Source organism: Geotrypetes seraphini, chromosome 2 (genome assembly GCF_902459505.1).
Source record: "Geotrypetes seraphini chromosome 2, aGeoSer1.1, whole genome shotgun sequence".
NCBI classification, from domain to species: Eukaryota; Metazoa; Chordata; class Amphibia; order Gymnophiona; family Dermophiidae; genus Geotrypetes; species Geotrypetes seraphini.
The window spans coordinates 32,513,669-32,526,811 of record NC_047085.1 but is presented as its reverse complement, the minus strand read 5'-3'; the positions used below and the strand labels follow the sequence as shown (position 1 = coordinate 32,526,811).

At 42.8% G+C, this 13,143-nt stretch overlaps 1 protein-coding gene across 5 annotated transcripts in view; it reads right to left on the bottom strand.

Annotated features, from left to right (window-relative positions):
• Positions 1–227: 227 nt before the first annotated feature.
• The window catches only part of LRRC6 (leucine rich repeat containing 6), a 74,020-nt gene continuing 61,104 nt past the window's right edge, over positions 228–13,143 (bottom strand). For all 5 annotated transcript variants that reach the window (XM_033933615.1, XM_033933613.1, XM_033933612.1 and 2 more), the window contains 4 exons: positions 11,146–11,215; positions 6,328–6,423; positions 3,639–3,715; positions 228–946 (listed from right to left, as the gene is read on the bottom strand). In XM_033933615.1, the coding sequence (XP_033789506.1) occupies positions 763–946; positions 3,639–3,715; positions 6,328–6,423; positions 11,146–11,215 (427 nt within the window). In that variant the 3' untranslated portion in view covers positions 228–762. The remainder of the gene's footprint in view (positions 947–3,638; positions 3,716–6,327; positions 6,424–11,145; positions 11,216–13,143) is intronic.

Below are 13,143 nucleotides of genomic sequence, written 5' to 3'. Positions count from 1 at the left end.
AATCCTGAAAACCCGACTGGATGGCGGCCCTCAAGGAGGGACTTTGAGATCCCTGGCTTAGAGGGACCATAGGTGGGGGTTGGCATGTGAAGCTAGTCTGGAATGGGCAGCTGGAAGTACTGGAAATTTGTATGAGGGTAGGCAACTGGGGCGGGGACTCATATTTATATTAAAAAGATCATGAAGTCAGAAGGCTTACATCTTTCTAAAAAAAAAAAAAAACCCACACAAAAAAACATTATCAATGTCGCTGAAATTAAGTTTTAGACTCTGTCAGAAATGCAATAAACAGATCCTGAATGTCAACACTCATTAGAAGCATCTTTTATACTTGAGACCCAAATTTAATAAATGTCTGAGGAGAGACTTTGAAAATGTTTTACAGATCAAAGCCTGAGGGAGATGTACTTTTGTTTTAAGGGAGCAGAAATTATTTACAGGTGTTTATCATCACTAGCCTTAGTCTGGCTAAAAGTATAGCACACTTATGCATACTTGTGCAAACTTTCAACAAGATTATGAGGCATTCCATGGCCTATGCTTAGATTGAGAAGAAAATTAATGCAAAATATTTGATTTTCACAATACATTTACTCGTATCTTGCTGCTCACAGGAAAAGAGATGAAATGTATGCAGGAAGTTTTCAAAGGGAAACAATGTGGATAATTTTCCTTTGGAAACTGGCTACCAGATAAACAGTACAAAGCACCTGAGCATATTTGTATCAACATGTGTTCAAAACTGCTCCTGTGCATGATATTTCAAATTAATGGTGGAACATCAGCATTATCGTCAAAGTCTTCATTATGTTTGGTTTCTGTCAGTTTTGGCTGCTGTAATTTAACTGGCCCATAGCTCACTGACTTCATTTCCTGGATTATATTGGCCACATCTGGAAATGAATGCTTGCTAGGATCTACTTCCAGTTTCTCAATCTTTTTTAGCCTATAAGAAAACAGAGCAGGAATGTAAATAGGCTTGTTATTACAAACATCAAATCCAGTGTAACATACAAAGGTAGAGTTTACGGGTATAACTGATTAACTAAAAATGTAGATAATAGATATGGGAAACAAGTAAAAGACTGACCCTTAATCCCACAGAAAATGCAGCAAGAACAAAAACTCTGTGGAGATGGTGATGTTCAAGATGCAGGCTTTATTTAAAAATATACAATTTGATAATCCACATAAAACATATCTAGGACCCAAACTGAAAACAATACTGAGTCATAACTCAGTTACGACTCAGTATTGTTTTCAGTTTTTAATCCACATGTTTTAATATCAGGACTTTTAGACACACCTGAGGAAGACAGCACTGTCGAAACACGGACCGTGTTGGGTCCACAGTTCTCAACGGTTTGGGTCCTAGATATGTTTTATGTGGATTATCAAATTGTATATTTTTAAATAAAGCCTGCATCTTGAACATCACCATTTCCACAGAGTTTTCGTTTTCGCATAATAGATATGGACTATTTATTGGGAGAGCAAGAGCTGTCAGGCATACAAGTGAGTGATGTCATCAGATGGGGTTGGGCCAGATCTGTTCTCCCACAGCTCAGAACTTAGGGCTCCTTTTACAAAGCCACTTAGCGACTTTATTGCATGTGACTTTTAATCACGTACTAACCCCCACACTAGCCGGAAAACTACCGCCTGCTCAAGAGGAGGCGGTAGCGGCTAGCGCGGCCGGCGGTTTAGCGCATGCTATTATGCGCGTTAAACCGCTAATGCACCTTCGTAAAAGGAGCCCTTAGTGTAAAGTTCTGAACATGCACAGCTCTTCCCACATTCAGTGGATCTCCTCTGCATGCTAAACAAACATGAGACAAAGTTCTCCCATAAAATTTTTCTAAATCACTTTCTTCAATGCTGCTTTTTTAATCGGTTGCTTCTTTGGTATTTTTCTAAATTAAAAAAAAAACACATTATCAATGTCGCTGAAATTAAGTTTTAGACCCTGTCAGAAATGCAATAAACAGATCCTGAATTTCAACACTCATTAGAAGCATCTTTTATACTTGAAACCCAGATTTGATTAAAAGGAATGCAAGCATCGTGCTTGATGTTATCATAAGCATGGACAAATCATCTGCATAAGAACATAAGATTAGATATACTGGGTCAGACCAATGGTCCATCTAGCCCACTATCCCATTTCCACAGAGGCCAACTGAAGTCACAAACCCCGGCAGAAACCCAAATAGTAGCAGCATTCCATGCTACCGCTGCTAGGGTAAGCAGTGGCTTCCCCCATGTCGGTTTCAATAGTAGACTATGGACATTTCCTCCAGGAACTTGTCCAAAAGTTTTTTAAAACTAAATGCACTAACTGCTGTTACCACGTCTTCTGGCAATGAGTTCCAGAGCTTAACTATTCTTTGAGTGAAAAATATTTCTTCAGGAAGTTTAGAAGGAGACCTCATGGTTACAGGCACCTGGCCAGACATCCCACTCATCAAGTCACATCAGAGAGGGGTCTTTTGCTGGCCTGTATATCTAGGCGTCCGCTTCCCTGGACATCGGGAGTTTGGAAGGAGACCTCGTGGTTACATGCACCTGGCTGGATGCCCTACTCACCAAGTGACATCGGAGAGGAGACTTTTGCAGGCCAGTATATCTGGGTGTCTGTTCCCCTGGACATCGGGAGTTCCTCATCTTCTCATCATTCTCTTCCTTCCATCCACTGTCTACTTTCTCTCTGCCTCTTCCATATGGCATCTGCTCTATTTCTATGCCTCTACCAGCGGCTGTTTACCTTTCCCTTCCATCTCTCCCTCTACCCCTCCCCCCCATTGGTCTGGCACCCATCTTCTTTCCTCCACTCCCCCCATATTCTGGCATCTCTGTCTTCTTCCCTTCCATCTCTCATTCCCTTCCCCAGGTGGTTTTTAGCATCTCCCTCCTCCTTTCCTCTCTTCAGATCTGGTATCTGTCTTCTTCCCCAATGCTGTGGTATATCTCTCTCTATTCTCCCTTTCCTTACCCTTCCTTTTCTGCTTTCTTTCTCAATTTGTTTTCTAACTCTTGTCTAGCATGTGCTATTTTTTCTCTATCCCCTCCTTCCATCCAGTATGTGCTCCCCTCTCTCTCTTTTCCCCACTTCCTTTCAGTGTCTATTCTCCTCTCTCCCTCCCCACTTCCTTCCAGCATCTGCTCCTCCCTCTCTTTCCACTTCCCTTCAGCGACTGCTCCCCTCTTTCTCCACTTCCTTCCAGCGTTTGCTCCCCTCTCTCTCCTCCCCACTTCCATGCAGCGTCTGCTCCACTCTCCCCTCCCCCTCTCTTTCCACTTCTCTTCAGCGCTACTCCTCTTCCCCTCGTCGGGCCATCTCCCTACCTTCCAGTCACCTTTGTGGTGCTTTTCAGAATCAAGTTTTCTCTCTCCAAGCGGTCAGGCACCTCAGCCTTCTCACAAGTCGTGTGTGGCTTTCCCGAAACTTCTCATCAGACACAACCTCCTGTTTCCACCTGGGCAGCTCATGTCAGAGGAGATGTTTTGGAGCAGTCTCGCATGACTTCTGAGAAGGCTGCAGTGTTTGGGCCGCTCGTTGAGAAAAAAACTTAAAAACGAAAGCAAAGGTGACAGAAAAAGGGCCAGTAGAATAAAAGCAAAAAAAAAATCCTAATTACCTGATGTTTGTTTCTAGTTTGATGTCTGAAGATGTCGTTATAGGTTTTTTGAATTTTGTCTTAATTATTTCTGTAGCCTAAAGGAACATAGAAAAACAATATTTATTCCAATTTAAGCCTTAATCATAAAACATAAATATTTTGTGGGATATAAGATTATACATAATGTAGAAGTCCTCTCCCTTATCTCCTCCCACCACAGGCCCAGCATCTCTCCTGCATTCCGCCCCCCATCCCGCCAATACATCAGGTCCACCAAATCTGAATTCTTGTCTGGCAGCAGTAATACACTTCCTGGGCCAACCTGGATCTTTCCTTTTGTTGAGTCCCAATCATCTGATATAACTACATGTGGGTGGGATGCTGCAGAGGGAATGATCCAGATTGGCCCAGGAGGTGTGTTACCACTGTTAGTACGGTCAAAAACTCAGGTTTGATGAACTGGGTGCACTGAGAGAAGATAAGGAAGAGGTGATAGACTCATGAAAGCAAGGAGGAATAGGTTCTAGAGAGGAGGGGAGGAAGAGTTGTTGAATCCATGGGCAAGAGATAGAGGAAGGGTTTGTTACCTATAAAACCCAAGAAAAAGCAGGGCATTGGGAGTTGTGTAGCTGCTCTCCCCACTGAGCTGATGCCCTGCTGAACATTGACACTGCATTTGTTTTGGGAGGGGGAGGGAGAGGGGAAACACAAAGCTGCTGGGCCAAAAGGGGGAAGGGGAGAGAGGAGGGACATGGAGTTACTGCACCATAAGGGTGGAAAGGAAGGGAGAAGAGACAAGGATCTACTAAAATATAGGCATTCAAACAGGGGCCATGCCCCCCCCCCAAAAAAAAAAGTGTCTGCACGGTGTTCCATTCCACTGAAGGCAAGCCTGCAATCTCCAGATTGGAAGCAGAAGCCTGCCCTAGAAGATAAATATCCATCTCATGGGGGAACCAGGGGAGCAATATTGTATCCAATTGGGAGGGAGGAAGGGGTAAAGGATGAAGCCAATTGGGAGGGAGAAAGGAAAGAAAGGGAAAAAGATGCCAGACCATGAGGTGAGGGAGGGAAGGGAAGCAGAGGAGAAAGATTTCAAACAAGACGGGAAGGGAGAGACAGATGGAAGGGAAGGAGACAGATTTCAGACCATGGGGTGGGGGCAGGGAAGAAAAGGAAAGTGAAGAGAAGGGTGAGGAGAGAGATACCAGACCATGGGGGAGAGATGGAGAGGAGAGAAATGCCAGACCACATACCTGGAATCTCTGATGGTCCAGAGGTGTAGCGGGGCAGGAACGAGCTTTCTGCGCTCCTGCCCTGCTACGCCAGTCTCTGCCACGAGTTCTGAAGGTTCAGCTGTACCGAGTAGGAGCATGCTTTGGGTGCTGCTGCTCGGCATTAAGTGGCTTCCATGCTCATGCTCAGTAAACCTGAACTGCCAGAACTCACAGCAGCGACCGGCTCATCAGCAGGCCAGGAGCGCAGAAAGCTCACTCCTGCCCGCAACACCTCTGGACCACCAGGGATTCCAGGTACGTAGGTCATATGGAAGGTGTGGCAGCATGCATGATATCAGCAGAGAGGAGGTACAATGGTCAGGGCAGGGAGGAGGGCCAGGGTGCAGAGCCTGGGAGGAAGGGGGACAGGGTGGAGAGCCTGGCAGAGAAGGGAGGGGAGGGGGCAGGGTGCAGTGCCTGGCAGGGAGAGGGCTGAGTGCAGATCCTGGCAGGGCACTTGAATATTAAGCCCCCCCCCCCATCTTATATTCAAGTCAACCATTTTTCTCCTTGGGGGGGAAATGGGGTTTTCAACTTATATTCAGATTGACTCATATTCTAATATATACGGTATATGATAATCCTCATATTATTAAATATCATTTTTTTCATATTTTTTTTAATTTTTATTAAGTATTTCCAGAATCCATTTCAAATGCTCCTGCCTGGCTTTTAAGATCATTCACGGCATCCTTCTTCCCTTAATCCCACTATCCTATAACTCCTCGAGTCCTGACTCTACCAGACCCGCCCAAAGGTATAAACTATCCTTCCCCTCTCTACACGGTATTCGCTATGCAGGCAAACTGGGAAAATCCCTTCTCTTCAGAATCACAGGTCTTTGGAACGACCTTACTACCCCGCTGCGGAACCTGGGCTCCTTCCAATTATTCCGCAAGCAACTGAAAACCTGGCTTTTCACTAAAATGTAATTCTATCCCCCTTTACTCTTCTCTTCTATATATAAGTTCATGTAAACCTTTTTTTTCCTTCTCTTCCTATATTTTAAGTTCTTGTAAACCGTGCCGAGCTCCACATTCGTTGAGATGATGCGGTATATAAACTTAAGGTTTAGTTTAGTTTAGTTAGTTTATTTAGGTATTTATATACCACCTTTCAAGGTTATCTAAGCAGTTTACTTGAGCATTTTCCCTATCTGTCCCGGTGGGCTCAGTCTATCTAATGTACCTGGGGCCAAGGAGGATTGAGTGTTTTGCCCAGGGTCACAAGCAGCAGCACAGAATTTTAATCCACAGCCTCAGGGTGCTGAGGTTGTAGCTCTAACAACTAGGCCACTCCTTCCTCCTATATATATAATTATGAATGTTCTTAATGCAATTTTGCTGCCTTATCTAAATTGAACATGTTTAATTATTTTTTCCATTGCCCTTTCTTTACACATTTCTTGTTTTCCAAGGAATTTTGCATACCTTTGGCATGGTAATAACTAAGTGTCCAGTTGTTTGAGATCTTTTAGCAGAGCTGCCATCAGGCTTCACCTCTGTTGGAAACACAAATTGGAATAGCTATAAAATAAAAGAGTAATGTAAATGATCACAAGCTAATTTCAGGAGAAGCACAAAAATAACAAATACATATCTCAACAGCAGTCAACATTTTGGCAATCTATTTCTAATAGGTCTCCTGTTGAACCGCCTCTCCCTCCCTGCAATCTATACAAAACTCTTCTGATGACTTATCTTGTGCCAACCTCGCTATACTCACCTCATCCCTCTCCTCAAATCACTTCACTGACTCCCCATCCACCTTCGCACACAGTTCAAACTCCTATTACTAAACTACAAGTGTGTTCGTTGAGCAGCCCCTCGTTCAGCAGGTGCTTCTCAGACAAATTGCTTCATCCTATGTCCTTTTGTTCTAGAGCTTTCTTTCAGCTAAAAGAAGCCCATCTCCTCTACATTTATGCTATGGAGGTATCTAAATGGCAGCATTTTATCGCTCCTCCTGCCTGTCCTCCAAAGTATTGTAATCTCACAAAGAAGATTCATTGAAGGGAAAGTGGAGCAGTGCAGCATTTAGACCCTAGAGTATGAGGAACACCTTAGGGAAGGAACAGGGTGCTAACCTACTGGAAAAGGGGCATCTGATGTTAGGAACAAGGAGACCCCAAAAGTTAACTAGTGGGTAATAATCCAACCCAAGAGGGCAAAAATATTAGCTACATGAAGCTCTCTTAGGCAGCGGTCTTGGGAATGAGGTAATTGAAGCCTAGTCCAAAGGAAAGTGCCATAAGACAAGAAACCTGAAGAAAAACCTGGAAGAGGGTTTAGGAGGGCAAACCCTAATTCCAGTGTCCTTAGGGATGTGACGCCCAAACAGAATTCAAGAAAGCTTGAGATAAGTTCATTGGATCTCCAAGGGAGAGGGATAGTAGATGGTATGGATAGGCAGACTAGATATTTATTTATGTATAACCATTCTCCAAGGGAGTTAAGAATGGTTTACATTAATTTATTCAGGTACTTAAGCATTTTTCCCTGTCTGTCCCACAACCTATCTAATGTACTTGGGGAAATGGGGGATTAAGTGACTTGCCCAGGGTCACAAGGAGCAGCATGGGTTTTGAACCCACAACCTCAGGGTGCTGAGGCGGTAGGTAGCTTTAACCACTGCGCCACACTCTCCCCTAGATAGATAAGACCATGTGGTCTTTGTCTTTCTTCATTTTTCTATGTTTCTATATTTAACAATAGCCCTTATGCCTTTAGGTGTCACCTATATGTAGGTACAGTAGGTTTTGGAAGACATACATGTTCCGTCACCACAAGTGTACTAGTTAGTTCAAATTTATTTGATTTTTCTTTTATTTTTATAAATCTTTATTCATTTTTACAACTTACAACAAGTGCATCAGGAAATAACATTTGAACTTAAAAACCCTCCCCCCATCACTATCATTTTGTATGTAATCCACCTGTATCATATTATATATTCTTTTCTATTAATCTAAACATTGAATGCAAGAAAAGAAATCCCCCCTCCCCCTTCCCTTCCTTTGCAATTATACTATTAAGGGAAAAATGTTATCTACTCATTGTAAGTGTGGAACTTAGCTTCAAACAGCAATGAAACTTCACAATCGTGATCTCAACGGGGCCCGTTTCGCCCGTGGCTTCGTCAGGAGATCAAGAGAAATGATTATAACTGAACATGTTCCAACCACATTTAACATCCAGTGAACAATTGGCAAAAAGCTTGATGTGACCCATGACACTATGCAATCATCCTCACTAGGACTTGTGCTCCATAACTTATAATGTTCAAAGAATGTTTATGATATTTATTTATTTATTTTAAATTTTTATTTATTCATTTTTGAATTCTTACAAGTGAATTAAACATATTATAACCAACTAGTGTTTAAGCCCGTTACATTAACGGGTGCTAGAATATATGGCTGTCTGTCTTTATTTATGTCTCTCTCCCTGCTCCTGTCTCTTTCTTCCTGTCTCTCTCCCTCCTGCAATTTTTCTCTCTCTCTCCCTAGCACCCTTTGTCTGTCTGTCTTTCTTTCTGTCCCTCCCACCCCCCATTCCCTTCTCTCCCCTCCCCCCCCACTTTCCTTTGCAGAAGCAGCAGTGATATTTCCCTTCCCCTCCAGATCCCTGTGAAGTAGTAGTAGCAGCATTTTCCCCCACCTACCCCCCCATTCCCTTCTCTTCCCCCCCCCACCACTTTCCTTTGCAGAAGCAGCAGCGGTATTTCCCTTCCCCTCCAGGTCCCTCTGAAGCAGTAGCAGTATTTTCTCCCACCCCCCATTCCATTCTCTCCCCCCCCACTTTCATTTGCAGAAGCAGCAGTGATATTTCCCTTCCCCTCCAGATCCCTGTAGCAGCATTTCCCCCCCACCCCCATTCCCTTCTCTTCCCCCCCCACCACCTTCCTTTGCAGAAGCAGCAGTGATATTTCCCTTCCCCTCCAGGTCCCTGCTGAAGCAATAGAAGCATTTTCCCCCACCCCCCATTCCCTTCTCTTACCGTGAGCTGCCCTGCTCCGTTTGGCCCCTCCCCTTCCCTTCTTGTGTGCTGAAGGTTTTCTGCTGCGGCTGAAGGTTTTTTTTTCGGCGGCTCTTCTCACGATCCCCGTGGTGGCTGATCCTCCTGTTCAAAACGGCCTGCTGAGGTTCGCGGCCGGCTGTAGCGAACCTCACAGGCCGCTCTCCAACTCGGTAGCATGTTCCCTCTGACGCGATCGCGTCAGAGGGAACGTGCTACCATGTGGAGAGCGGCCTGCGAGGTTCGTTACAGCCGGCCGCGAACCTCAGCAGTCCGCTTTGAACAGGAGCGGTAGCGGTTGTTGTGGGAAGGGGGGGGAGTCGACGACGTGCAGGCCGCTGTGAACAGGAGCGGCAGCGGCGGCAGGACCATGAGCCCTCCTCCCGCCATCCGCCGCCAGCGCCGCTCCTGTCGCCCGATGCACCTAACTGGCACATACGCCTCAAGCCGCGGCCACGGACGGACACAGCACACATGAGGTCCCCACAGGAGATGAGGCGCCGCTGCTAACAGCCAAGGTAGGTGCTGGGAAGAAGGCTGGGGACTCACGCATGCGCACTCCTTCGGCCACAGACCTACAGCGCACGGAACACGCAAATAGGACTGCGCATGCGCGAGTTAGCCTTTTATTATATAGGATTTTCGCATATCACTTGTATTTACAAACAAATCATCTTGTAATATAGAATAAATACCCCCCTTTTTATCAATATTCCTAATTCCATATGATATACATTTCCCACCCCTCCCCCACATATCTACTACCCATGTGCTAAGATGTCTGATCATTAGAATAATTAGTCAATGGTTCCCAAATTTTTTTAAAATTATGAAGATTCCCTTGTTGTAACGCTAACACCTTTTCCATCTTATATATGTGACAAACTGAATTCCACCAAAATATATAATTTAATTTAGTATAATCTTTCCAATTTTGAGTAATTTGTTGCATGGCAACCCCTGTTAATATTAATAATAACTTGTTATTGTTTGCAGAGATCGGATTCTGAGTTCTCATTGCTTTAACAAATAATATAGTGTCATATGAGAGTCCTACATGGTTTTCTAATAATTTATTAATTTGAGGCCAAATTAGTTTCCAAAAAGCATTTACACAGGGACAAAAAAAAATTAAATGATCTAACGTCCCAACTTCTAATCTACAATGCCAGCATCTATTAGACCTAGTACTATCTATCTTTTGCAAATGCGTAGGGGTCCATAAAACTCTATGTAACAAAAACATCCATGTTTATGATATTTATAATATTTATTGTTTTAACATGATAAGATTTTGCATTAAGGTTGGTTAGTGGTGATTGACCGGTGATTGATAAATTAATCCCCCAAATGGATCAGCTTAGGCTGCCCTATAGTGAGTTGGGGAATGAATTTCTGAGGTCTCACCACAAATGAGTTTTATATTTTGAATGAAAGCTCAGCCTTACCATTCTTTTCAGTATTGATTAATAAATTATTTATGGTCTTTGGCAATAGTTATTTCACTACATTTTTGCTATTTATCATTTATGATTTTTCTGTGGGGTTTTTTTTTGTGTTTTTTGATTTTGTGTTTGGCACCAGAAATAACCTCCATACATATGGCACTCCCACCTTCTAGTTTAAATGCCTAGAAACATATTACCAGGATTATTTTTCCTGCCATGGTAAGGTATAGCCCATCATTACAATACAGTCTCTTGTTTTTCCATGTATCACCCCATCCTCTTATGTACCTAAAGCCTTCTTGATGACACCAGGCTTTGAGCCACCTATTGAAGTTCTCAGTATTTTGTACTCTTTCCTATCCTTTTCCATAAGTAGAAACATAGAAAAAAACATAGAAAAGTAGGCAGTACTTCTAAAAAAGCTAGTCTTTACAAAAGGTTTTATCCACTCCCCAAACTCCCAAAAAGCTTTCTGCGTTGCAAGTCAGTTATTGTTGGCCAAGTCATTTGTTCCGAGGTGGATAATAATATCTATAAAATGGGTTTTCAAAAATAGTGATTTGGAAGTTTGGTGAGAAAAAACGGTCATCTGCCCCTTTATGCCACTTTTTGGATATGTTTCTGTTTTGAAAATGAGCCCCATAGTTAGTTATAAGCCTGATTCAATACAGTTTTTCTTTTATTCTTTTTTTTCTATTACAGTTGTCATTTTAAAAATTAATTCCATTGTATATTTTGTATTACACTGCAGATGGAAAAATAACATACTCCATAACATGCCTACCTTATTTTTCACCGTTACTCGTATGTAAGTTGGTTGTACATCAACATGAACTAGAGAGGTATCCAAATACCTAAAAAAAAAATCAAAATATTTCTTAATTTAACTATGAAAAATAGCTCCTCAGATATAGTTCTAGTATTTTATTTGCTGAGGTAACATAACATAGAAACATGACGGCAGATAAAGGCCAAATGGCCCATCTAGTCTGCCCATCCACAGTAACCATTATCTCTTTCTTGCTCTGACAGATCCCACGTGCCTATCCCAGGCCCTCTTGAATTCAGACACAGTCTTACTTATACACATAGGGGGCAAATTTATAAACTTTTGTTTTTGCACATTTTACAAATTTAGAGGAGACACAGGGCAGAGATGGCCAAACAATGGAGTCATGAAGCATAGATGTGTATACAAGATCTTAAAAATCTAGGCAGGCTAGAACATGTGAATATTTATGCAACATGGGTGTATGTATGTTCAGGGGCAAGTTTTGGGTGGAGCACAGGCAGATTCCCAAGGTACACTTATAAGAAACTAAAAAGGTAAGATTTACCATACTGGGTCAGACCAAACATCCATCAAGCCTAGAATCCTGTCTAGTGACCAGTCCCCTCTCCCTCCCCCCATCTCCTGTCCAAAACCACCCCAGTCCAGCTTATTCCTTCCAATATCCTCCTTCCCCCGCCACTGTTACTGCTACTTCTCAGGATATGCCCTGTTGATACTTCTGCCTTTTAATGCACACTTCATTCTATGAGGGTTTGGGACTAGCAGGACTTTCAGGGTTCACATAAGCTCAAAGGTCCTAAGTTTTCTATTTTTTTTTTTTTTTTTTGCTGCTGACAAACATCTTAAGGAACTACAGGAAGGGAAAGGAGAAAGGAAGATGCTGGATTGAAGGGGTCCAATGAGAAGGGTGATGATGGACCAGGAGCTAAATGAGGCCACTACTGCAGGAACATCTTGAAGGTACTTTTTTCTGTCTCCAACAACTGTCTTGCTTTGCATAATAAGAGACTGTGAAGGAGTACAAAACATATTAAAGAAACTACAGGATGTGTTCTCCAATATGACTAAATACTTGCACTGATAGGGAATAGCTTTTGTCAGACATGTCTTGCTTTGAAAAAGTAGAGTTTGGAAAACCACTTACCACTAGCAATTAGATTGGCTTTAGCTGTGGAACAGAAACATATCTGGACCCCAACTTTAATCAGACTGATATTCCAATGTGGCACATATTAGAGATGGAACACCTCTCCCACTGGTTATGGATAATACCTCTGCTTTTAAGACAGTTTGGTCCCACTTTGATGAATAGCCAGAGCAAATCGTATTTGCTTAAAGATCAGTTAATTAATAAGCATAATGTTCTTTCAGGGTTTCCGCAGCTGACATCATGCTTGCTGCAGGTTTCCAGGTCTCGCTGTGTCTGGTCAGGTAGAACCAACATTTCAGCCATCATGCTGTGGCTTTCTTCAGGGTATGCTGTGAGGTCTGCAGTTTGTCTTTATATAGTAGGTCCTCAAACCTGATTTGTTGGGGCTTGAGGTGAATGAGACAGGAAATTTCGTTGGTCACCAATTTGAATTTTGCTGGGAAAATCAGTTGATCTCTTTTTCCTATAGAATGTGAAGAGAGTACTTCTTCAGTACCTTTTGGATCACCTTTTGGTTCTGACCAGTTATGCCAATAAAGGGAGGTTAAATCCTCAAATGCACAACTAATATCCTTTCAGGGAGCTATGATTCACAAACACTTCTCACCTGATAGTATAACTTTCTATCAGCTTTGTTGCGTCCCTTAATCTATTGATATTATATGGGATCCTCAGCGCCACCACTCAGAGCTCAAATAGATTTCATAGCTCTAAGCTTTATGTGCCAGCTCCTCATTGGTTCCCTTTATTTATTTATTTATTTAAATAAAGGGAACCAATGAGGAGCTGGCACATAAAGCTTAGAGCTATGAAATCTATTTGAGCTCTGAGTGGTGGCG